At 44.3% G+C, this 25,700-nt stretch overlaps 1 protein-coding gene across 1 annotated transcript in view; it reads left to right on the top strand.

Moving 5' to 3' along the window:
- The window catches only part of LOC139276849 (protein spire homolog 1-like), a 63,020-nt gene extending 38,052 nt beyond the window's left edge, over positions 1 to 24,968 (top strand). The window contains exons 10-17 of the mRNA XM_070894847.1: positions 1,079 to 1,160; positions 8,797 to 8,942; positions 10,967 to 11,071; positions 12,419 to 12,484; positions 13,269 to 13,296; positions 18,780 to 18,912; positions 21,506 to 21,615; positions 23,571 to 24,968. Coding sequence (XP_070750948.1) covers positions 1,079 to 1,160; positions 8,797 to 8,942; positions 10,967 to 11,071; positions 12,419 to 12,484; positions 13,269 to 13,296; positions 18,780 to 18,912; positions 21,506 to 21,578 — 633 coding nt within the window. The 3' untranslated portion in view covers positions 21,579 to 21,615; positions 23,571 to 24,968. The remainder of the gene's footprint in view (positions 1 to 1,078; positions 1,161 to 8,796; positions 8,943 to 10,966; positions 11,072 to 12,418; positions 12,485 to 13,268; positions 13,297 to 18,779; positions 18,913 to 21,505; positions 21,616 to 23,570) is intronic.
- The last annotated feature ends 732 nt before the right edge of the window (positions 24,969 to 25,700 follow it).

Here is a 25,700-nt window from a genome sequence, read left to right as displayed (position 1 = left end):
GGTTCTTAATTGGCTAATATTCCTACCATAGGATAGTTTAGGCAACCTGAGGAACAGAACCAGGTAGATTTTGGGGTAGCACTGAAGCACAGAATCTAGCTCCCATCAGGTGGTTGGCCACACGTACCCACGCTTCTCCCCATACCAGCTGGTCTCGGTACTATAAAATATATTAAAATCATGACTGTGTTTTAAGGGCTTGAATGTTGGAAGAGCAGACAGGAATTCCATAATTTCATCCCCTGAGTCTTGATTTTCAGCAATCTGGAGATTTAGGGAGGAGGAAGAACATATCAGACTGTGCCAAATTACAATTTTTTTTTGTTGAAAAGGAGAATTATAATTATACACTTAAAATGGAAGGGGTGGGGAGAAGGGAGACGAGTGGTAAACTTGTACCAAAAAGGAGAAAGATGCTATATAACTAGCTCTGATCCAGTGGTGCTGCTGCTGTTTCTGGTCTAAAGCCACCCTCTGGATCATTTGGACATACCTGTATCGGCAGTTGCCCCCCCAGGCGCCAGTTCCATTCAGACATTCGAGTTTCCTGATAATGGATTTAAGGAGCCCATATAAGGTGAACATGGACAGCGCAAGCAGACCAGGGTTATCAGTCATCTGCATTTATTTGATTCTCAATATTGGGAACCAGTTTCCCACAATTCCATCATAACACCTCAGTAGAATTTGAGAAGCTGTAATAGCTGGTAGTTTTGGATAAAGTGCCCATACTTATTGAACACCAATCAAACTGCCTTTCTTTAGAGATTTGTTACCAGAGCTGGATTTGGTAGTTTTAAGTTGCATAGTGTTTCATATGTATGCTTGGGGTTACTAGCCACCAGGTGGCGCCACTGTTGGAGGTCATTGGGTTGTGTGCGGCCCAGGTATAGAAAGCAAGCCATCATGTAATGTAATCACTTTGGGTCCTAATAAAGCAGAGCCAGGTTTGTACTTGTTAGTTTACAGTATTCAGTCTATTGAGTTATTACATATGTAAGTGTTTTTCCTTCATCTCTTGTGGGTACAAATATTAATTGTTAATTTTCTCAATGCTGATTGGTTGCTATGTTTCCAGGCAGATATCTTGGGCTTGGTGCACAACTGCAAGAAGAGTGGAAGAAAAGAGCAGTCGTCTGATGCGGCCTACAGCAGTGCAGGTAGGAGCAGGCTCCAGTATTGTACGGGCCAGGAGAGGGATGCCCATCATCCCTGTTGCTGGGAGGATTTCAAGAGGTTGGAGATCTTGTGAAACATTATAGGAGCATGTGAAAGTACAGCAGTGGGGGGTCAGGGAACTCTAGGTGGATCTGGCTGGTCCTAAAAACTAATGTCTCTTGGTTGTCCACTCCCTCTAATGCTCGCCTTAGCAAAGTGGTGGTCAGCTAGGGGGCATAAATTTAAAGTAATTGGTAGAAGGTTGAGGGGAAATTTCTTCACCGAGTGCTGTGGGGGTCTGGAACTCACGGCCTGAAAGGGTGGTAGAGGCAGAAACCCTCACCACATTTTAAAAAGTACTTGGATGTGCACCTGAAGTGCTGTAACGTACAGGGTTACGGGCCAAGAGCTGGAAAGTGGGATTAGGTTGGATAGATCTTGGTCGGCGCGGACATGATGGGCCGAAATGGCCTCCTTCTGTGCTGTAAACTCTGATTCTATGATTCTAACCAGTTTTTCACTCTGCCCCTTCCACATATTCACTGCCCTCTGTGTAAAGTATTAAAGTATTGATTGTATGTGCACTTGTTCAAGTCCTTTGTGGCAATCTTGAACATATTATCTGGTTTTAATTTTATCTCTTGTTTAATGCATCAATATGCCATGGTTCTTCTCTCCTCTTTAAACAATCCCAGGCTCTTCAACCTTAAGCTCAGTACCTGTTTAGTTGTCCTTTTTCACTGCCTCAAATACTTGGATATCCTTGCTGTAGAACATAAGAATTAGGAGCAAGAGTAGGCCATTTGGCCCCTCAAACCTGCTCCACCATTCAATAAGATCATGGCTAATCTTTTACCTCAACTCCATTCCCCGCTATTTCTTGATTCCCTTAATATTCCGATATCTATTGATCTGTCTGTCTTGAATATACTCAATGACTAGTACAATTCTGGTCTGTGTGGAGGCTGTCATTTAGGTATGGCTATACCTTGTATAGATGTAATACTGCCTCTTGGGATTTGTGCTCTATCCCTATGGCCATATATCCCCAAGATCCTGTTCTTTACTACCACTGCTATTCCCCCCCCCCCACAAAATCTGGATCCCCTCCTGTGTTGTCCAGTACTCTAGATTCATTTTAGTTTTATAGTCTCACTTCCCTTTCTAGTCATTACATTACATTTGCCCACGTTAAATGCCATCTTCCACTCCAATCCTCTCTCTCAATCCTTGCATTTGGCTTCCCTGTTCCCTACAGTTTGAATCCTGCCCTACGCCAGCTTGCTGTCAGCTACAAACGAGACCAATTTGCTTGTCATCGGCTCTGAATCGCTAGTATACACCCAACAGTGATGGCCCTACCAATGATTCCTGTGGCACCTCCCCTGTAGTCCCTTGCTGTGTCCATGCAGCTCTAATCTTGACCCTTTTGCTTTCTCTGGTTTAGCCAATTTTCAGTCAACCTCAGAAGCCTGTCTCCTGTTCCATGCCTTCCTACTATGTAGATCAGTCCCATTGCAGCACTAAAAAGCCTTGCTGAAATCTAAATATCTCATCCAGAGAATTTGTACAGTTCATCAGTTCTTCAAAGAAGTTCAGTAAATGTCTTCAGGGAACAAACCTCTCCCATAAAACCATGCTGACTCCTTACTATACCTATCTGGATGTTTCATTATGCCTTCTGTGTATTCTAATACTTTGCCCACAATAGATGTTGCAATCATTGGTCTGTAGTTTCTGGGTTGTCTCTTGTCCTTGGATTATAAGTGGCCAGTTGTATAGAAATTGTCACATTCTTGCTGCTATCTTCAAGGAATCCTTTGACACTAAGTAATGCCAGCAGATTGGAAAGTAGCTAACACCCTATTCCCTGCATAACTTCTGTTACCTACACTAATCTTTCCCTCTGGTATCCTTCCCACTCGTGGTCGTCATAAGCAGTCCCTCAAAATCGGAAGACTTGCTGCCACTTGGTGAGTTCCAGGTGACTGAACAGTCCAATATGGGAGCCACAGTCCCTGTCACAGGTGGACAGGCAGTCGTTGAAGGAAAGGGTGGGTGGGACTAATTTGCCGCACGCTCTTTCTGCTGCCTGCGCTTGATTTCTGCATACACTCGGCGATGAGACTCGATGCTCAGCACCCTCCCGGATGCACTTCCTCCACTTGGGGCGGTCTTTGGCCAGGGATTCCCAGGTATTGGTGGGGATGTTGCATTTTATTAAGGAGGCTTTGAGGGTGTTCTTGTAATGATTCCTCTGCCCACCTGGGGATTGCCTGCCATGTAGGAGTTCAGAGTAGAGGGTTTGCTTTGGGAATCTTGTCGGGTATGTGGACAATGTTGGCTGAGCTGCCCTCAAACGGCCAGTGAGCCATTCAAGAAGACAGTTAGGAATGGGCAATAAATATTGGCCTAGCCAGTGACAACTGCATGTTATTTGTGCTCATGTGTTCTGTCTGTCTGATGTGCTGTACCATGTCCAATAGTGCCCCTATTCAAGTGGGTGCCTTGACCTGTTCCAGGTTACAGTATACAATATTGTCATGTTATTGAAGTAAATGGTTATTGAGTTCTGGGAAGATTTATTCTCTACAGTAGATAATTGTTCCCTCAAATGGGGAGCAGGGATTAGAGTTGGTGCTATCAGTGGTACAAGTACAATGGATGGAGTGTAATCCTCCAGTCCAGGTTCTATGCAAGTTATAAAAACATCTAGATGTAACCTGCTACAGTTGATTAAATGACCTTCAGCTGGATTTTTGGCTTTTTCTTTTCACCCGTTTCTGGGCACAATTTGCAGCAGAGCCAAAAAATAGTGCCGGGTTAACATTGGCGCCAGAGCAAGGAACTTTCGCTGAAAAGTTCATGAGGGGTGTTGACTTTGGCATTGCACCACAGACTTTGTGCTGGAGCCAAAAGTTCCGTCGCTGTAATAATTGGCCATTTTGCGCACTAGCAACTTTTTTTTTTTTTCTTCCCTCGCTTATGGTCTGGTCTCCTGTCACACATGCTAATGTAGGGCGTGGCCGTGCACAGTACAACTGGGGCTGAATCAGCCATTTTACATTTGGATTTTGACCATGGACAGCGTGCCAGGTGATTCAGCCTGGAGGCTAACGAAGCTCCAGTGATGGATGTGGAAAGATGTTGGGAGTTGCATCTTTGGGGTGGATCTGGACCACTGCCATCGATATTTAAAAGGATTTGGAGGGAAATCGCTGAGGAAGGGTCTGCCTCAGATACTGGACTGGCACACAGTGATCTGACGAGGGTTGTCTGAGTGAGTATCATTTTAATTCATGCACTCCAGTACTTCAATTATAAATCTGACACTATTTGTTCTTGTGCTGTTGGTGTGCCTCGGCTCTCTCTGGGTTGCCTCCTAAAATGCATGACACATAGGCAGGCTTAGTTTGGAACCCTATTGGCCATGAATAATCTTTACATCATTAATTCTGAGATCTCATAAGATGGCTCCCCACTTCGATGTCCTCCTGATGAACCATGTGCAACTTCCAAGGCCATTAAACAGGACTCTATTACATTCAGGCAGTATGGGATAAGTGCTTTGGTGGCTATCTGGGCCATAAGAGCTGATGAACCACCTTGTAACTGTTACACTATTATAAAGTTTACCACCAGGGGAGCACCTGTTGGAGACCCAAGGGTCATCTGCACACCTCATGCAAGCAAGTATAAAAGGTTGTCTGCCATGCTGATTCTTCACTCGTGTTTGAGTAGAGACTAAGGTCACATCAGTTTGAGCTTACAGCACAGTCTTGTGGAGTTATTCTGAACATAACACTAACCATTCCCATTTTCATCGTTGCAGGCAAAGAAGTCCCATAATCATCGTAGGCAGGCGGCAGTCTGCCTCAGACCCTACCACTCACGGACATCGAGGACAGAGTGGCAGGTCTCATTGGTGTCACTGGGCAACTGCCACTGGGAGCATTGAGCCCCTGCTCAGATACAGTCCTGCACACACTCTGGGCTGGGTTTGGGCAATGTCCTGCCGTGTCAATGGAGTAGATGCAGTCCTTCAAATGTGCTTTGCAACCTTCCTCATGTCACCCTGCCCCCTCCCCTGCTGCTAACCACTGTTTTCTACTTCCGGCTGACTAGACAGACACCGCATCCCTCAAGGATCCCTCCAAGTCAGGCCATTCAGGAGGAGGAGGAGGAGGATACGGATAAGCCAACTCCGGCGCAGCATCAGACCCCTGCTCCACTATCGGCACTCTGCTCCTCTGGGGATGACTGGACGTTCTCAGGGTTTGATGAAATAGAGGCTCCTGGGACACAGTACTGGGGTGGAATCCGGCAGGCCATCTCTGGAGGGCAAGTTGGCAAAGTCAGTCTGCTGACAGACAGGCAAATGTGGAACTGGATGTGGTAGGAATGTCCGGGAGAGCGTCCATGTCAGCCGTCGCCTCAATGTCAATGCTTGCGGGAATCCTTTCCGACGCAGTCTCAAAGCGACCATTACGGAGGTAGGGTCGCAGATTGTTGTTGAGCTGCGATGCCATCAATGCCCACATGAGGCTGGTGACCTCCAGCAGTGACATTGAAGTCTTGAACTCTTGCAGAATATGGCACATAACAGGCACAAGCTCTGCTCCAGCTTGGGTAGGTGAATGCAGTCCACTGTTCCCCACTGTCTCACTCAAACCACCTGTGACTGGTGATGCCAAAGAAGAGTCTAGCCAGGCCTTCTATGCCACGAGACGTTCCAATGTGTCCCCAGACAGCTTCTCTAATGACTTTTTCCCCTCCACCAACACCAACACCCCCCTCCAAAACACAGCAGCCCTCTGGCAGCCTTGCTGCATGCCATCTTGGTGCCACTGAGCAGGAGCAGCAGGCAAGGGAGCAAAAGATGGTGGAAAAAAAATACTGGGGCAGGATATGATGCTGCATTATGTTGCTGGATGCATCGTATGTTTTGTCACATTATCATACTGGATTATGTTGGATTATCACACTGCTGGGTGCAGCTCATTTTATTTAAGTCTCAAAGATGACAATGTTTCCATGTTTAATACATTTTTTGTTCACCTTTATGTATGTAATACTTGCCACCAGAGGGAGTGACTGTTGGAGTCCTAATGGTCACATGTGCAGGGCCAGTATAAAAGGTTGGCTGCTATGTTTAGGCACTCGAGTTGTAATAAAGACTAAGTTTAGTGCTCAGTACTCGTGGATTTCTTCTATACACAACAACCTTAACTATTCCTGTGTAGTGTTTCATTTCTCTCTCTCTCTCTGGTCCTGCAATCTCTATTGGCAATTTCTGTCCTCATGATGGCCAAGTTGTGTAGCATGCAGCACACCACAATGAACTCTGAGACCTGCGGAGGGGAGTATTGTCGGCTGCCTCGAGTGGTCCAGGCATCTGAAGCACTGCTTCAGCACTCCAGTTGTCTGTTCGACAATGTTGTGTGTGGCTGCTTCTGTCTCAGGGTTCCGGAGTGGTTTATGAGCCAGGTGGCAAGGCCGTATCCTTTGTCTCCGATCAGCCAGCTTTGGCCTTGTGGTTGATGCTGGAACATGCTGAGACAGTGCTCTCTCAAGATGAAAGCATCATGGATGCTCCCTGGGTATTGGGCATTGACTGCCATGATGCACTGAGTATGGTCGCAGACGATCTGTACGTTCATGGAGTGAACCTTTCGGTTTCAGAAAACCTCTGCATTCTGCAAAGGTGCTTGCAGGGCGATGTGCGTGCAGTCAATGACACCCATAACCTTGGCGAAACAAGCAAATTGTCCTCCTTTTGGGTATCCTTGGTTATTGGGAAGTGTATGAAGTCCATCCTGTGCGTACAGTGCAGTAGTTACTTGGCGAATCAAGCAATGAGTAGCGTGCTGCGAGATGGAGCATATGTCCCCCGCTGATGCCTGAAAGAAGCTGGAGGCATAGAAGACAAATGCCGCAGTCAACTTTGTGTAAACCTGTATATACCTTGTATAGCCACTATAGGGCTCATCAATCCCTTGATCTCTCGATCCCTTGGGAGCACAGGTACTTGAGGAGGCTGGACAGGCACTCGAGACCTGCAATAAAAGACTAAGGTCACACTTTGAGCTCACAGTATCCAGTCAGACTCTTTATTCTTGCATAACAACCTTCACCAATGGGCAGCGCAGTCCTGTTGCCGCTGGTAAGCTGTGGGTCTGCCTGTACAAGCTGGCATATCACTGTCAGCACTTCTTTTCAGATGTGCAGCCTTCTAACGCACTGTGCCTCAGAGCTGGAGGTATGAGCAATGTTCCCTGAAAACTCATGGTTGGGGGGGCCTCCTCCCCATACGTCTGTGACCTTTGATTACATTGCAAATGATCAACAATAAGCTGCCTTCCAGCTTGAAGCTTATGACAATAGCAGTCAGGATTACTGGCTCTCGACATAGCATGGCCCCCATCTTTCTAAATGTCCTTTAAAATAAATTAGAAACTCTCATAACTTCACAATCAAAAGTATGCAGTAATGCAGCGTTCTTCTCCCAATCCTTTTAATCACTTACAACATGGTGCCGTGCGCTCTGGGTCCGTCTGGTTTTCCTGGGCAGGTTCTCGAGCGGACACTAAATCAGGCAAAATATTCAAGTTCCGCCTGGGCGCGAGTGCAGCGATGCACGACGATTTATGTCATCCCAACAGTCAAGACAGAGGTGGGGCAGATAGTTTTGGCACCGCTGCAAAACCATTGGCGGTAATTCCACCCGGGCACAATCTTGTGTGCCTGGTTTAAAAAAAAATCATTTTTGCGCTAAATGGGGCGCACATCAGCCAAAAATCCAGTACTTGAATATAGTTGTTTGCATTGATTTTCCTCTTGCCTTAAAGGCTCATGCTTTTATATTTTATTTTATATTTCAAACAAACATTGGGCTGTTTTTAACCGTCCTTTAGTGGTCTGTTGAGTGCTGCACGGGACTTGCAGATAGCAAATCAATGAATGACTGATCTAGCTATCAAATTGGGGGCAGAAATCTGCCTGAAGTGATAGTGCCCCACCTTTCCTTTGTCCCCTAGATCCAATGACACTCCCAAAGAGGAAGCCTCAAGTGTAATCTGGTGATTGTGGTGCATTCTAGGAGCCTGTGCAATTGCACGAGTGACCACTTGAAGTGGTTGCATGCTATTCGCTCGAGCCTCTTCCTTAAGCTGACCAGTGATAGTCCTGAGAAGCCCCAGACTTCTTGGAGACATTATTTCCCACATTACAAAAGTCACTACACCAAGTACTTAATTGTCTGAAAGCACTGAGACATCCAGTGGGTGTGAAAGGCGCTATATAAATAAGTCTTGTTTTAAACCTACAATGTTGCAAGAAAATGGTTTACCAATGTTTTGTTTTGAGAAACTTGTTACCAACTGTAAATGTTCAGCTTTGTGCAGAACCACGATGGCAGCCTGATTTTAATTGGTTCCCTTTCTGCTGCTATGGTCTATTTGGCTGTGGAATGTTGGTGGGTAGGTTGTGATTTCGGTCCACACTTGCTGTCATGCTTCTGACCTGATTTTGTTTTGAGTGGCATTTCAACCAATTGGGTGTAGGTGTGACACAAGGTGTGCACCAACCCAAGACTTACCGAGATGGATTTTACAGGGGCTGCTTCTACTTATTCTCCAGATATGTCTACAGAACGGGTAACGCCGAAGCCTTCATCTTGGATGGATATGACTCCGCTCGTATGGCATTCAATCGACCGACACAAATTCCAATATCCTTTGCAAATAAGAAACCTCTTGGGCATAGGTTATGAATTTGTAGAAAATGTAAGCTACTGCCTGCATTGGTGTCTTTGCTTTCCAGCAATTCACAAAACAAACCAATTTATTGGACTATAAATTTCTCTCGCGTTTGTACCCTCCATTTAGTTCCGACAGCATTGCACAGGATTTTATGCCACTTTGGCCGCAAGGAGGGCAAGATGGCCCGCTGTAGTAATCCAGAATAGCAGAGGGGAGAAATGAGTGACCTGTTGATTTGGCACCTTGGCATTTTTCTTTTTTGCTTCTGGAAAGCCAGTGCAAGACTAGCTGAAAGTTGATGGGACAAAAGTATTTCCTGTCAATGTCAATGCCCCAAATTGTTTGTACATTTTAATAATTGTAAGGGAGTTTGCACACAGCATAAAACTGCGTGTCATTTTGTGCCAAGATTATACAGGTTCGCTCTGTGAAATGGAAAGTTGAGGGGAATGACCTGAGCGGTCTTAAACATTTAAAGGGTTAAGATAAGGTAAATAATTATTTCCACTGTTGGCAAAATGAAATGATGAATTTGGGGGGAGGGTTTTAATGGAGAGGGGTTAGAATGTGGAATTCTCTAACACATGAAGCAACTTAGTTGAAAGAGAAATATTAAAGGGTGTGGGATTAGACTGGGTGCTTGTGTGGAGAAAAATACTGGTGCAGACTTGATGAACTGAATGGCCTGTATTTGTGCCAATATCTTCTCGTGATTCTTTGTCAACTGATATTTGGAACATAGGTACTCCTTTGAGCTTGTCTGGAGTTCAAAGTACTGCAAAATCAACAACAATTCTAGCCCAAGCCACTGGACAAATGTCCACTTTGGGCAGTGGAGGGGGAGAGAGTCAGAAGGGATGTGTCTTCTCCCAGAACATAGCTGTGCTTTCCAGTCTTTAAATCTCGTAGTTGTACCAACTGCTTCAATCTGTAAAATACCAAGAAGCAAACGGACACCTCCAGGACTATTTGCTCTCTGCACTTTGCTCTACTAATCACTTGAGAGGTGATCAACCAGCCATTCAAATCTGAGTCCCTGTCTTCTGACGGACTGCACACCAAGCTAGCTTCGTCAATCTAGATTTGTAATCTACATTATTCAACCCTGCCTGATTGCATTTGAGAAATCTCATTTGAACTTTCAACAAGACAATTATACTTGCCTATGTCTATGCTTAGTTTTCCAGTTCTGACTCTTAAACATTAATTATTTTTGATGCATTTACACCATGGTAAAATTTTTAAGCTTTGCTCTTGTATGAGGTTCAATTATTCTATCTAGTGTGATTCCAGTTTGGTGTCTAGTTAATGGTCTGCACTACATTAGTGTACTTAACCCATCACTGAAGATGTGGAATCCAAAACAAAGAACCAATTTTGTTGCAAATTGACCTGCCTTGCCCCATCTGAGCTAAATTTTGTTCCTGAAGACCAGTGTCTGTCTGTTGAATGTAAGCCACGTACAAGTGACTCCCAGAGGAGTGAGTTTAACTTGGGTTGAAATTAAGCTCTGTGCTTTCCCTTCGTAAGCGATGCTAAACTGGACCTAGAAGGAAAAAACTAATTGTGGATTTTTGCTGAGTACTATGACCAGCAATGTGTCACGCAGATCAAATAGTTGCCATATTGCTGTCTGCAGGGCTAGGTTCCAAGAGCAGTGTCATTGCCAAGCTTGCAGAAAGTCTACATGCTGACCTCCCAGCAAAGGTTGTAATCCTGAAGTGACGATTGATCGGGTGCACTTTGTAGCATCCCAGTAATAACTGATAACCAGTCACCCCTTCAAATTTGAACACCCATTTGTGTCTCCAGAGCTTAAATGAAGAACTGATTGCCAAAGGCTTCATTTAAAAAAAAAGTAGCTGATGTTGATGTGGTACTGACCTCATACTCTTATCCTAAAGCTAAGAATAAGCAGTATTCACTCTTTTAGACCTTTGTGCCATTCTCAATGTGTAACCTCCTATCCTTGAATTTAACAGCCAATGTATGAAATGCTTGCTGACTTGTTTCTGGGTTGAGTTGCGGGCTGTTTTCTTTTTGTTTAGGAGGAATTCCACTATTCTTCATCACTCTTCATCAAAGAACTTGTGTGCGTATGTCAGACCATAGCAAAAAGAGAAGTGGGAAATTACAGAATGGTGAAAGGCCAGGTAAGCACTGGTACAACTATTCCTGGTGACACTGCAGCAATTCCTTCCTGCCCTCCAATATCTGGAAAAGCCCTGTAACGGAGTTTCTGTAATCCCACACAGCTAATTATTGGGCTGCTTCAGATACTAAGCCGAAAGGGTTGGATGCTCGAGGACTTTGACCGGTTCTAGAGTATTCATGGAGTCTACTGTTCTTGAATCGTTTAAGATGTGTAAACTTTTAATGCAGACTCCTTGACAACTGCTGGATTGACTGCTTCCCAAGTAGCTTGGGGAAGGGAGCGGGCTGGAATGCATGACCTTGCCAAAATGAAGCTCTGGTTTCACTATATTTGTGAAGAGCACAGATCTTAATACATTGATCTTTTGGAGAGATGGATGTAATTAAGCATAGCTAATGCAGGGTTCCCTTCTCCCACCCCCCAAAAAACTAACAGGGAGAAATTGTTCAATTACAGATTCCAAATCGGCAAAACCTAAGCGCAATTTTTATTTTCTATCTGGTTAAAACTAGTTGGATCTCCGAAGCAGTATTTCCCACAGGGCGGGTGGGCAGGAATGGGCACCTTCACACTTTGTGGTGTTGGCCCCTACCTCTTGGGTGACTTGTGGAATAGGCAACGGTTTCAAGAGGTGCAATTCAGTTGAGGTTTTCACTGTTGTATAACTATTCTTGCTGTATGTTGTGAAGGAGAGATTGCGCTCCATTGTGAAGCCCCAGAGTTGTCAGCATTCAGCGAGCACTTGGCTGAGTTGCTGCAGTGCGAGTGGCATCCATGGGGTCCTAGCTCAGCAGGGCTTGCTGTCTTCAGGAGGGGAGGGAGTAGGTTTGTGCAGGACTGGGTGGATGAAGGGGGAAACTGGAAATATCACAAAATGTTCTGGGAATTGTTTGGCTACCATTTTGGTTGCGTTTGAAACAACCAGTTCCTTTTTAGCCTGCAATCTGGGAGATGCACTCCACTTTACCCTTTTCACATGGAATTTAAAAAATGGTATAAATTTCCTCCAAGTGCATTCATGTATTTTTGAAGTTGCTGTACACTTTGTGATGCACTGCACATGCTGGGAGGTGGGATGATTTGTCCCACGGGACAGTAAGTGCGTGTCCGTGTATGGTGATGAGCCTCAGGAGGTTAGGGCACTGCTTAGTGTTGGCCAACAATTCAACAAGGGTTCAGTTTTCTTTCTGTTCCCCATGTTTAAATAACACTGGCACTCGGCAGCTTTCAGAAGAGGTGATTGTTGGATATGTGGGATTAGAGTCTAAGATTATTTACTATTTCTAAAGGGACAACTGTACTTAAGACTTGCAACAGACTAATGGTGAAAATGTCTACTTTTCAGTTCTGCTTCTTTTGCGAAAGGGAATTTTTCTTCACCTGGGCTCTCACTTGTCACTTCTGTAAAAAGGTAAGGCTTGTGATATAAAGATTTTGGGTTTTTTTGGTGGGAGGGGGAGGGGGCTGTGCATTTATCTAGCAAGTGTATAACATTATTCCTGCTAAAAATCCTGAGATTCAGGTATTGATCACCTAAAGTGGAAAAGGAACATAAGAACACGAGGCAGCCATTCAACCTGTGCTGTCATTCAATGAGCTCTCGGCTGATCTGTTTGTTTATGCACCCTCGTTCCATATACCCTTACCTAATGCATCTAGCGATCTCTGTTTTACCTAGCCTCAACAGTTTTTTGGGTTTTTTTGGGGTGGGGTGGCAGGGAGAGAGTGTTCCAGAGAGTGGTCATTATTTATCCCTCAATCAACATGATGACCAGATAATCTGTTTTTATCACATTGCCTTTGTGGGAGCTTACTGTGCACAAATTGGCTGCTGCGTTTGCCACATTACAGCAGTGACTACGCTCAAAGTACTTCATTGGCGGTAAAGTGCTTTGAGACATCCGGTGGTTGTCAAAGGCGCCATAGAAATGGAAATCCTTTTTTTTTTTTCTTTTACCCTTTGTGAAGAAGTGCTTCCTGACAGAGTGGTCTAGCTCTAATATAATTGTCCCTTGTTCTGGACTCCTGCTGTGCCATATGCAGTTGCAAAGACATTTTTGTTTAGGAGTTTTGACTTCCCTGGTCAAAAGCCTTTGATAAATTACCACTGAGTAATGAGCATTATCTGTTGGCAGATTTAATCTAATAGGCTTCTTGCATAGCAAATCCAATAACTACTTTCTTGCTTTCTACAGATAAACCTGTTCAGAGTGCTCTATGAAGGTAAGAATACTGATGTGCTTCAGTTAGTTTGTGGTGTTGGGATTATGGGACTCTGTTCTGAAGGCAAAGGGTTCATTTCCATTTGGTCTCGCTATTTGAAGCATGATTCTGCACAGCCTAAGTTTTTGTCCTTCACCTCCCACTTCCCAGTTGATCTGTGCCTGCAGTTGGAGAAGCAAGACTGCTCTGCATAAGGCTGATTTAAACCAAGAATTGATTTTGAAATTGGAGTGTTTATTTTAAAAACACACCTGACCATAGAGACATTATGTCACTGCCTACTGCTGAAAATTCTCTATCAAAGGTGTGCCATGGAATTGAATGCTTTAGTTTTGAATGTTCATAGTTGTAGATGCATTAGAGATGGTGACTGTTCAAATTGGATGTCTAACAGTGAGATGTCCTTCCAGGGCAGATACCTGTGTTGATCAAATGTCAGTGCAACCAATAAAGGAGGGCTATACTGGCTTTGTGAACTTTGCCAGCTGATGTTGTCAATGGTTTATGTTCCTTGTCCCATTCCAAACCACGATCAACCCCTCTTTTATTAAACCTTGATCTGTCCTTGCCAATGACACTCCCATCTCCAACCTCTTTCTTCTCTAGAAAGTCCTTTGATGCTACCCAACTGTGAACCCATTGCTCCCTCCTTTCAATCCCTCCAGTCTACCTGCTCTCTGCCTGGAAACTAGTTTTAACTAAAGGCGCAAACTACATCCCCTAGTCCTTACTGATCTATAGTTTTGGCTCCCTGTCTCCCAAAACCTTTAAATTTAATTCTGAATCTTTAAATCCTTCCATGACTTTACTGCAACATATCTCTGCGAGCTGTACATGTACACCCCCACTCCAAACACGTACCTTTCTCCATCATTTCCTCCCCCTGCAAATCATTGGTGTCATTCTGTTGGGATCCTGTGCTCAAATATTTCCTGAAACATCTCTGCCTGTCTACTTTTTTTCCTTTTTTTAAAAAAACATCCTCCACCCATATCTTTGACCAAGTTTTTATTTACCCCCTTTTCCTAAACTTTGTCTGCTTTCCCCTGCTCCATGGTGTGATGTGGAATTCAATCCCGTAGAGCTGGTCTCTCATTCCACTAGGAGTGCCGAGTCAAACCCTGCTGCTGGCAGGGTTGATTTCTCCAGGAAATACAACTTCTCTGTGTGGGAAATGGGCAGCTCAAAGAAATTAGACACCAAGCATTAGATAAAAGGCACTGTCCCCTCCCCATATTCCATTTGCTTAAGTGCAGACTCAAATCTTAGGAACTCCCCAGGTTTGTTGCGGTTTAAACTTCTTTTCTGTCTTTTGGGCCAGCCAGGTGGGAGAAGTGAGACTTGGTGGCAGGTTGCTACTAATCTAACTCTGCTCACCAATGGGGGGGGGGAAATGACTGTCAGCATCTCATTCGCATAAAATAACTGATCTTTGTTGCATGGTATCTGGTGAAATGGGCAGAAACACCAAATGCTGACTCCATGGTGCAACACAGGAGGGCAGAAGCAGCAGTGTTGTGGGACAGCCATCACTTTGAAATCTCAACGTCCTAATGTGGGCATACTGTATTACCAGTAACACTTTATGGGAGCAGCATCACAAGGACTGCAGCTGTTCAGAGAAGGTCCCCCTTCTATTTTGGGGCACCTATGATGGGAATGTGAGTGAAAGTCCGTATTGCCTGAATGCCTCGCTGGTCATTCTGCACAGTAGGATCGGCACATGCTGGGTTAAAAGTTCAAACGATTTGCTAAGCATGGGTTGTAAATTGGGAGAGATCAAAGCCGAGGATGTCCTCTCAGGAAAAGATGAGGTGAGTCATTCAGCCTTTTTGTGTCAATTTGATCACCTGTGTTATAGTAATGGATGGCAAGCATTTTATTGCATATCGTAAAGCAATTCAGGAGAGTTGTGTCTGGTTGTTTAGCTTGCATTGTTATCCTGTTATTTGTATGTGTCATGCTTTATTGATATGCATGGAATGTAGAGATCAAAGGGGAAAACTAGTACAAGAAATGTAAAATACTTGGATAGCACACGCTGGCCAAGTGTTGTCCCAGTAGCTTGTTCATACTTGAATGGTGAAGTATGAAAAACACCCGAGCTCTAGTACTGATTTTGTGCAGTGAGGTTTCAATAAAGACCTGATCCTGCCATTACTACAACTGAGTGTGAGATCTTATGTTCAGAATAACTCCAAGACTGTATTGTAAGCTCAAACTGTTGTGACCTTGGTCTCTTTAATGTAACTCCAGAGTGAGGAAGCAGCATTGTAGACTGCCTTTTATACCTGCTTGCCTGGAGTGTGGAGGTGAACCTTGGGTCTTGCACACTTGTAAAGTTTACATACATAACAGATCTGACATTTTAGAGCAGCAAAACAATCAAGAACAAGAAAGCAGTCCAACAGCGAACATCCTAGGAGAAAACTTTAAGTAATTATTGTATCCAATTTCTAGGCAAAATACTATAGAATGGATCATTGCATCTTGTATTTGGTGGGTGAAGGAATGGCTGTAGTGGACTCTTGTCTTTCCAACTTGAGTCATCACCAAATGAAGCAGTCCATGCCTGCATTCAGGCTTGGGCTGATAAGTGGCAAGTAATATTTGTGCCACATGTGCCAGGCAATGACCATCTCCAACAAATGAGTCTAACCACTGCCCCTTGATATTCAAAGGCATTAATGTTGCTGATTCCCCCACCATCAACATCCTGGAAGCCATCACTGACTAGAAAATTAACTGGACCAGCCACATAAATACTGTGGCAACAAGAGCAGGTCAGAGGTTGGCTATTCTGCGGCAAGTGTCTCTCCACCTGACTCCCCAAAGCCTTTCCACCATCGACTAGGCACAAGTCAGGAGTGTGATGGAATACTCCACTTGCCTGGATGAGTGCAGCTGCAACAACATTCATGAAGCTCGACACCATCCAGGACAAAGCAGCCCACTTGATTGGCACCCCATCCATCACCTTCAACATTCACTCCCTCCACCACCGATGTACTGTGGCTGCAGTGTGCACCGTCTACAAGATGCACTGCAGCAACTCCAAAACCTGCCTTCACCTCTACCTCTACCTCCCACCTAGAAGGACAAGGGCAGCAGGCGCATGGGAACGCCACCACCTCCAAGTTACACACCATCCTGACTTGGAAATATATCATTACTAGGTCAAAATCCTTGAACTCCCTCCCTAACAGCACTGAGAACCATCACCACATGGACTGCAGTGGTTCAAGAAGGTGGCTCACCACCACCTTCTCGAGGGACATTAGGGAAGGGCAATAAATGCTGGCCTTGCAGCAATGCCCACATCTAGGAACGAATATTTAAAAAAACAAAATCCCTCCAAGTTTGCTACAGAAGAAATGGGAGTCGGCTCTGTGGCCCCTCGCGCCTGCTCCGCCATTCAATAAAATCATGACTGATCATCGAGCTCAACTCCACTTCCTGCCCTATCTCCAGATCCCTTGATTTATCCTGGATTCTAAAACTATCTACCTCAGCCTTGAATATAGTTAGAGACTCAGAATCCATAGCCCTCTGGGACAGAGAATTCCAAAGATTCACAGCACTGAGATTCCTCCTCGCCTCTATCTTAAATGGCCTTTACTTTTTCCTGAGACTGTGCCCTCTTGTTCCAGACACTCCAGCCAGGGGGAAATGACCTCTCAGCATCTACCCTGACAATCCCCTTCAGAATCTTGCATGTTTTGATGAGATCACCTCTCATTCATTCATCTAAACTCTAGTGTATGGACTAATCTGGTTATGTAAACCTGTAAATACCATGTCTAACCACCAGAGGGCTTATCCCCTGGAGTCCCAAGTGATCCCACAATCCCTTGGAGCATCTGTATATAAGGAGGCCTCACAGTTTGGAGAGGCACCCTGAGATCTGTAATAAAGGACTACAGTCACACTTTGAGCTTGCAGTATCTAGTCTGACTCCAAGACATAACAAATCCCATGCTCTTAGAAACATAAACATAGAAAATAGGTGCAGGAGTAGGCCATTTGGCCCTTCGGGCCTGCACCGCCATTCAATAAGATCATGGCTGATCATTCTCGGTACCCTTTTCCTGCTTTCTCTCCATACCCTTTGATCCCTTTAGCCGTAAAGGCTGTATCTAACTCCCTCTTGAATATATCTAATGAACTGGCATCAACAACAACTCTGCAGCAGGGAATTCCACAGGTTAACAACTGAAGTTTCTCCATCTCAGTCCTAAATAGCCTACCCTTTATCCGAAGACTGTGTCCACAGGTTCTGGACTTCCCCAACATCGGGAACATTCTTCCCGCATCTAACCTGTCCAGTCCAGTCAGAATCTTATACGTTTCTATGCGATCCCCTCTCATCCATCTAAACTCCAGTGAATAAAGGCCCAGTTGATCCAGTCTCTCATGACAGTCCAGCCATCCCTGGAATCAGTCTGGTGAATCTTTGTTGCACTCCCTCAATAGCAAGAATGTCCTTCCTCTGATTAGGAGACCAAAACGGAACACAATATTCCAGGTGAGGCCTCACCATGGCCCTGTACAACTGCAGTAAGATCTCCCTGCTCCTATACTCAAATCCCCTAGCTATGAAGGCCAACATGCCATTTGCTGCCTGCATGCCAACTTTCAATGACTGATGAACCATGACACCCAGGTCTTGTTGCATCTCCCCTTTTCCGAATCTGTTGCCATTCAGAGAATATTCTGCCTTCATGTTTTTGGCCCCAAAAAGGATAACCTCACATTTATCCATCTTATACTGCATCTGCCATGCATTTGCCCACTCTCCTAACCTGTCCAAGTCACCCTGCAGCCTCTTGGCATCCTCCTCACAGATCTCACTGCCACCCAGTTTAGTGTCATCTGCAAACTTTGAGACATTACTCAATTCTTTCATTTAAATTGTTAATGTATATTGTAAAGAGCTGGGGTCCCAGCACTGAGCCCTGCAGCACTCCACTAGTCACTGCCAGCCATTCTGAAAAGGACCTGTTTATCCCAACTCTGCTTCCTGTCTGCCAACCAGTTCTCTATCCACGTCTGTACATTACCCCCAATACCATGTGCTTTGATTTTGCACACCAATCCTTTGGTGTGTGTGTGTGATTCACACATTGGAACCTTTGAATGCAAGGCCTGAATCTGCTTCCTCTTTTTTTTAAACTTTCATTTTGTTTAATGGTCTGACTTGTCATTGCGTTTGTACACCACACTGATTTAGTGTTTGGAACTTTAATGTTGAAAAATGATTTGTCTGCATTTGATCACCTGGCAGCTACCTCCTTTAAGAGCTGAGGCTTGGCTCGTGGTTATATTCTGCAAGAAGGGCTGGGGGGTGTTAATGTGGCTCTTGAGATGTTGCTCGCCCCGTCAGATATTTGACATCAAACTTTAAACAAGATCTGGAGAAAGTGGGAAACCAATTTTATTAGAGATAAGCATGTACCACAACTCATTGTGTTTATATCTTGTAGATGTAAATCCTCTTCCATGTATGCACCTTCCTAGTAACTACAAACCACTGGCTGTAAGGACGGCCGAGGCTGCTGTCCAGGCACAAATGTGCAGGTGTGGATGGGAAAAGCAGTTACAATGGGACTCCTCCAGGTGAGTGTTCTCATACTGGGGGTGCCATTATTTGAACTGCAGCACCAACTAATGTACTTGGTTGGATTGTCCTTGTTGGAGAAATTCAGGTCTTGCACCACACTCATCTGCCTAATTTATTTAATCAGAGCTCTAGTGTAGGACATGAAACATGTCTTCACCTTTAAACATTCTGTTTATGCACCTTACTGTAAATTGGATTTTATCCATCATAGGCAGTCCTTCAAAATTGAGGAAGATTTGCTTCCACTCAGAGTTCTTGGGTGACTGAACAGTCCAATACTGGAATTAGTCTCCGTCTCCTCCTCCTGTGACTGTCATTGAAGGAAAGAGTGGATGGGACAGGTTTGCCGCACTCTCTTTCCACTGCCTGCGCTTGATTTCTGCATGCTCTCAGCGATGAGACTCGAGGTGCTCAGTGTCCTCCCAGATGCACTTCCTCCACTTAGGGTGGTCTTTGGCCAGGGACTCCCAGGTGTCGGTGGGGATGTTGCATTTTATCAGGGAGGCTGAGGGTGTCCTTGAAACATTTCTGCTGACCACCTTTGGCTTGTTTGACGTGCAGGAGTTCCGAGTAGAGCGCTTGCTTTGGGTATCACGTGTTGGGCATGCGAACAATGTGGCCTGCCCAGCGGAGTTCTAGCCTTGGGTGTTTTGTCGAGCTGTTTTCGCAAATGTGTATTTGTAGTCCAAGTGAATATTCCTATGTTTTTCTCAGCATAATGGTGATATTGTTACATTGCATGGCCATGTGCCTCAACCAACATGTGGATTCTGAATAGGTATTTGTTGGCACCTCTGCTGTAGGTACATAGACTAAAGCATCATTAATGGTGGTCGGTGTGGTTTTGACTATTTTTGGACTTTTAAAATTAATTAAAAATAATTTTAAACCATGCTCCCATGAAATCTATGATAGGTTGATCGTTGGAAGCTGACTGACACAGCGAGTGAATTGAAGACTAGATTCCATCAATCGATACTATTTTCAGTTGGCGGTTAATTTGGTGACTATCACCCAAGTTATTAAAATAGGAAGATACAGGACCAAAAAAAACTCTGGTCCCAAATACCCCTCGATCATTTCCCTGATTGCTTGAAAACTTAATGTAGACTCCATCATACGCGGCCCCTCGAACGAGGATGACTTGCTTCCACAAGAGTTCACACATGTTTCGATGAAGGACCCGATGTTCCAGTCCTGAACTCCAATTGAAGGGGTGGAAGATACCTGTGCGTGGATTTTTCTTGTGTGATGACTGTTGCACACCAGCCACCACATGGGCTTGACAGAGCTGGGCCTTTATCCAGTGGCAAGGGTTAAACCAGGACAACTGGAGACCTGCTCTGCTGCACGGACCTAGTGTGCACACATATCGCAGTGTGGGCTGGCCCGTGCTGCCCCTGGGCCCTTGCCTCTTCTGGGCCCCATACCCTCATTTGCCACACCTCCACCACGATCTCTCGCCGCTCCTCTGCCGCAAACATTCGCAGCACCTCCGCCATGATCTCCCGCAGTACCTCTGATGTAGACTAGCTGCTGACTGACTATCTGATTTAAAAAAAAACTCATTCTGCTTTGACAATTGGTACGTTCATCATAAAGGATGAAACTGAGTACTGTTTACAAAGAACAAATGTGACCTTAGCTCCTTTTTTAATAAGACTCGAGTGCAGGTACCTTGTGGGTGGTCTGCTTATATACTGTGCTCCCAAGGGATGCTGGGATCCCTTGGGACTCCAACAGGTGAGCCTTCTGGTGGTCAGGTGTCATACAGGTTACAAGGGGTTAAATACATAAAAGCCACCTCTTGGGTCAATGATTTGGTCTTGACTGACTTAAGGACATATGAAATTGGAGCAGGAGTAGGCCATACGGCCCATTGAGCCTGCTCTGCCATTTAATAAGATCATGGCTGATCTGATGTATAAGATTGAGGGGGCTTGACAAGGTGGATGCAGATGGGAGACTAGAACTAGAGAGCATGATCTTGGAATAAGGGGCTGCCCATTTAATACTGAGTTGAGGAGAAATTTCTTGAGGATTGTAAATCTGCAGAATTTGGTGTCTCAGAGCTATGGAAGCTGGGTCATTGAATAAATTTAAGACAGACAGTATCTTAACCGATTTTAAGGGGTTATGGGGAGCAGGCAGGGAAGTAGACCTGAGTCCATGATCGGATCAGCCATGATCATATACATGGCGGAGCAGGCTCGAGGGGCCATATGGCCTACTCCTGCTCCTATTGTTTATGCAATCTTGCAATGGGGTTGGCTTGTAGTTCAGAGTGACGTACTGATCCCTGGAGGTTAGGCCAGGACTGCCTGAAAATTTAATAATTGAATTATAAAGGCAAATGGAGTACAAATACACAGACTGGTTACTAATCCTGGAAGATGAATTTTAATATTTTCTGGCCTAATTTCTACCTGACTTTAATCCCTGACATTCCATTAGCCTACTTCCACACTCTGGATTGAAGTGTTTCCAGATACAGTATTGATTTTCATACACATTGTGGGATTTAATAGATTTATCTTCAACATACAATCTGTCTTTCGTTGAGTGGGCTAACGATTTGCTTACTTTTAGATGGAAAGACAAGGTGGAGAACCATGAAGCAGGAAGGTTTATTGGAGTGCGTCCGTGCGTTAATAGTTGTTGAGCTGATGGAGCAAACTGGTACCAGCAGAATAAGTGAGGTAAGTGTTGAAAGCAAAATGAATTTCCGAACCGAATGCTGGGGAGAGAAGTACAAGGTTAGTGATTGGTTGTGGGAAGTAAATGAACAAGTTTGAGAATAGTTGAGGACAGCAGATTGACAATTTTCTGACAGTTTGGAGGAACATGAAGATGAAATGGAGCTGGATGGGAATCCAGTGAAAAATAAGCATTTGAATTTAGGGAATCTTTGAGTGGCAGGAGGGAAGTGAGCACTTGAAGGTCATTGGAAAATGATTTATGGGGAGGAGAACACATCTGGATAATTGGGGTGGCTGGGTCAGCTGAAGACTCAGTAAATAGCACAACAGCAATACCTTGTGTTCCGATCAGGCAATGTGGCATTGAAACAATTGGCAAATAAATAACTGAGAAACATTCCAAATAAAACCATATCATTGTAAGCAGTCCCTTGAAATTGAGGAAGACTTGCTTCCACTCAGTGAGTTCTCAGGTGACTGAACAGTCCAATACAGGAATTACAGTCTCTGTCACAGGTGGGACAGACAGTTGTTGGAGGAAAGGGTGGGTGGGACTGGTTTGCCGCGCACTCCTTCCGCTGCCTGCGCTTGCTTTCTGCGTGCTCTTGGCGTCGAGACTCTGTGCTCAGCGCCCTCCCGATGCTCTTCCTCCACTTAGTGCGGTCTTTAGCCAGGGACTCCCAGGTGTCAGTGGGGATGTTGCACTTTATCAGGGAGGCTTTGAGGGTGTCCTTGTAACATTTCCTCTGCCCACCTGGGGCTCGCTTGCCGTGTAGGAGTTCCGAGTAGAGCACTTGCTTTGGGAGTCTTGTCGGGCATGCGGACAATGTGGCCTGCCCAGCAAAGCTGGTCGAGTGTGGTCAGTGCTTCGATGCTGGTCTGATCGAGAACTCTGAAGTCTGTGTCTGGATACAGGGGATTTGCAGGATCTTGCAGAGACATCATTGGTATTTCTCCAGCGATTTGAGGTGTCTACTGTATATGGTCCACATCTGAGCCATACAGGAGAGCAAGTATCACTACAGCCCTGTAGACCATAAGCTTGGTGCCAGATTTGAGGGCCTGTATGCATTGATAAATAACTGAATCTAATCATTACTGCAGAATTAGTGTAGGATGGAGGTGAAATTTATGTAACCATGGGGTGCTAGAGAATTAAGACACCACAAATACAGTATTGAACTCTCAGCCAGAAGAAAGTGTCTTGATTTTTTTCTTTCCAAGCATTTTGAAATGATTTGTTTTACAGTATTGCTCGTGTGGTGTTAGTGTCAAATGTTATAGTTCTGTGTAAAGTCAGTTCTTCCAAGTGCTGTTTGCTGACAACTGTTAACTATGGAGGTTAATTGATGTACTAATGATTGAAAGGTGAACATTTGTCCTTGGGCTGATAGAAGTATACTCTAGCACTCAGACCATGTCGGTCCATCAAATCTGCACCAATGTTTTCTAGTCTTGATATCATTGTGAACACCGATAGGTAGCATTGATTGTAATTTGATTTTATTGTGTAGTGAAAACTATCCTGAGTGCTCTCAGTAAGAGTACAAATACTGGGGAATTGAACCTTTGCTCTTGGAGCCCACTGTTTGCACTGACAGCTCTCTGATCAGCATGGAACAGCCCCTCCATTCCACCCAACCAAAGTAGCTCCACTTTCCCAGCACCCTCAATTGTGTTTAAATTCTCCCACACTCTCTGGTATACTTATCACCTTTAATTGGTAAAGGGACATGGTGCATATCCTCTCTCTTGTGCTGGGTCTGTGCTTACAAGGGACTTTGCTTGAATTAGGACCCAGATCTGCAATGCATAAATGCACAACTTGATTACTGTCCCCCCCACCCCAGGTACCATCCACTTGACAATACACTAGTGTACCCACCAAGGCATGTATTGTATTTTTGTGATTTGTTAGTACAAATGACTAATGATCCATGGTTACATTCTCCCAGAGTGCTGTTGATGCGCAACCTGGAATTCTACAGTGGATCCATCTCCATTGACTAGGACAATGATCAGTTCAATGTGTGAGGAATTTGCCTTCAACGTGCTATGCGAGCCACTAGTCCCTCCCAAGCTAAAATAAATATGAAGTAGATGCTGTCTTGACATGTAGAACAACCATTTTATAATTGAGCCTTTGGCTATACTATTGCACTTTCACAGGAAGGGTTTCTGTTTTTAATTGTATTTAAAGTCTGAGCCCTTTGCACACGTGTTCTACTATGGGAGCACATGGGACTTCACTCCAGACAACACTGGTCTATTTCAGTGCTTGTATGATACCAGAGTTGGTTTAACTGATGAACAATATTGAAGAGGTTTACAGTTCCATCTCTTTCCATGAAGGATGTTTCCAGGGATGAGCTGCATTATGCTCTAACTCTGTGAAACAAAGCACGAGAGCAGGACATCCCAAGGTAAGGCTGTTTCCTGTTCTGCGTTGTCCAAGGCTGAGACATGGTTAATCAGTTCTGTTGTTTCATTTCTGAATGCAGTTTGGAAGCTGGGTTCTCCTTTTTTTTGGGTCACGCTCCTACAGTATTGCAATCTGGAAAGAGGGGATGCATGGATATATATCTGGTTTAATCAATGTTTATATAATTAATGCCTTGTTCTGGATCAGCACTTAGAAATATAACATTCAGGATATAAATGGGGGTTGACTAGCATCCGAGGTTAAAGGTTTGGGGTGTGACTCTTCTGAACTCTTGCTTAATCTACACTGTTCCAATATTCTGTGTTCAGATTTCAAAGCTGGGTTTTCTCTGTCCTGGATGCAGGAGGGAGGAGGGAACTTGACCTCAAAATTGGTGAAATGTGACTTGTTACACTGATCTGATTACATGCTATAGTCTTCCTTTTTGTTACAGGACCATGTGATTGTGTCTAGCTTGTTTTGTGTGTTGGTTCAGTTATAGGCATGGATTGACATAAATAGAGATGGCTCTCTTTCAAAATCTTTTACTACTTTTTAATATGGTGAATTGGTTGTGATTTTCATATGAATTGCTCAGGTCCCTTTATCAATCTTAGTAGCACTTAAATTTTATTGTATAAATGTAAAACACATCTAAAATATTTATTGTACACAGTTAAGCTGTTTTTATATTTGGTGTGCACTTTGATTACAATCTTAGTAATGGGTATTTGCTTACTTGTGTGCAAGGTCACTGCATTATTTCCCTTAAAGTTCACTACCTGTGTGATACATGGTACCACGAATTGCCCATTAATCGAAGGGACCCCAGCTCTCTTTCACAACTGGAGGGGATGTTTTAATCTATTTATTGATCTGCCTGTATTGTATGTCCTCCTGAGTGTTTAATGTGAAAAATCAATGATTTATGTACAGAATAAAATATTTGGCTATTTTTGTACAGTGGCTTTGAGTAATTGACACAGATCATATATCATATCGTGGAAACATACCGCACATTCGGCCTGTCATACTTGTGTCTGCTCTTTTGAAGGAGTTGTCAACTTAGGCCCATAACCCTGTAAGTCCTTTCAAAGGCAATTGGACATTTACTTGTAAGTCACTATGGAATCTGATTTCATCACCCTTTTCAGGTAGTGTTCCAGATCTTAACCCTTTGTGAAGAAATTTCTCATTTGCCCTCCAGTGCTGTCTTTTAAATCTATAGGGCTAGAACCTTTTTTTGAATGCTTAACACCCACATAATGTCCCTTTTACCACTGACTTGACATAACACCCATATATCACCCATTTTGGCACAATGGAAACTGATAAGTGAGCACTACTTCCCCATGTGCTTAACGCCAGGAAAAAATATTACTGCCCACCTACTTTTTTTTGGGTGAAATCAACACCCATAATAGCACCCAGCATTACTTTCTGCACGGAATTAACGCCGAGATTCAATTACCGCCTGCCTACTGTTTTTTGTCATAGAGCATATTTATCCAAACTAGCGACCATGGAGATCGCCCATCAATTTCACCACCTTACGCACTCTTCCACAATATCACTCGCTTAAAAGACTGCCCACAAAGTGGAACTAACGAACAAATGCCAGCATTGTGACTGGCATTTGTTAAATCCCACTCTTACGTGAGGA

The sequence above is a fragment of the Pristiophorus japonicus genome, chromosome 12 (assembly GCF_044704955.1).
Source record: "Pristiophorus japonicus isolate sPriJap1 chromosome 12, sPriJap1.hap1, whole genome shotgun sequence".
NCBI classification, from domain to species: Eukaryota; Metazoa; Chordata; class Chondrichthyes; family Pristiophoridae; genus Pristiophorus; species Pristiophorus japonicus.
The sequence above is the reverse complement of the archived record's forward strand: the minus strand, read 5'-3'. Positions and strand labels throughout refer to the sequence as shown.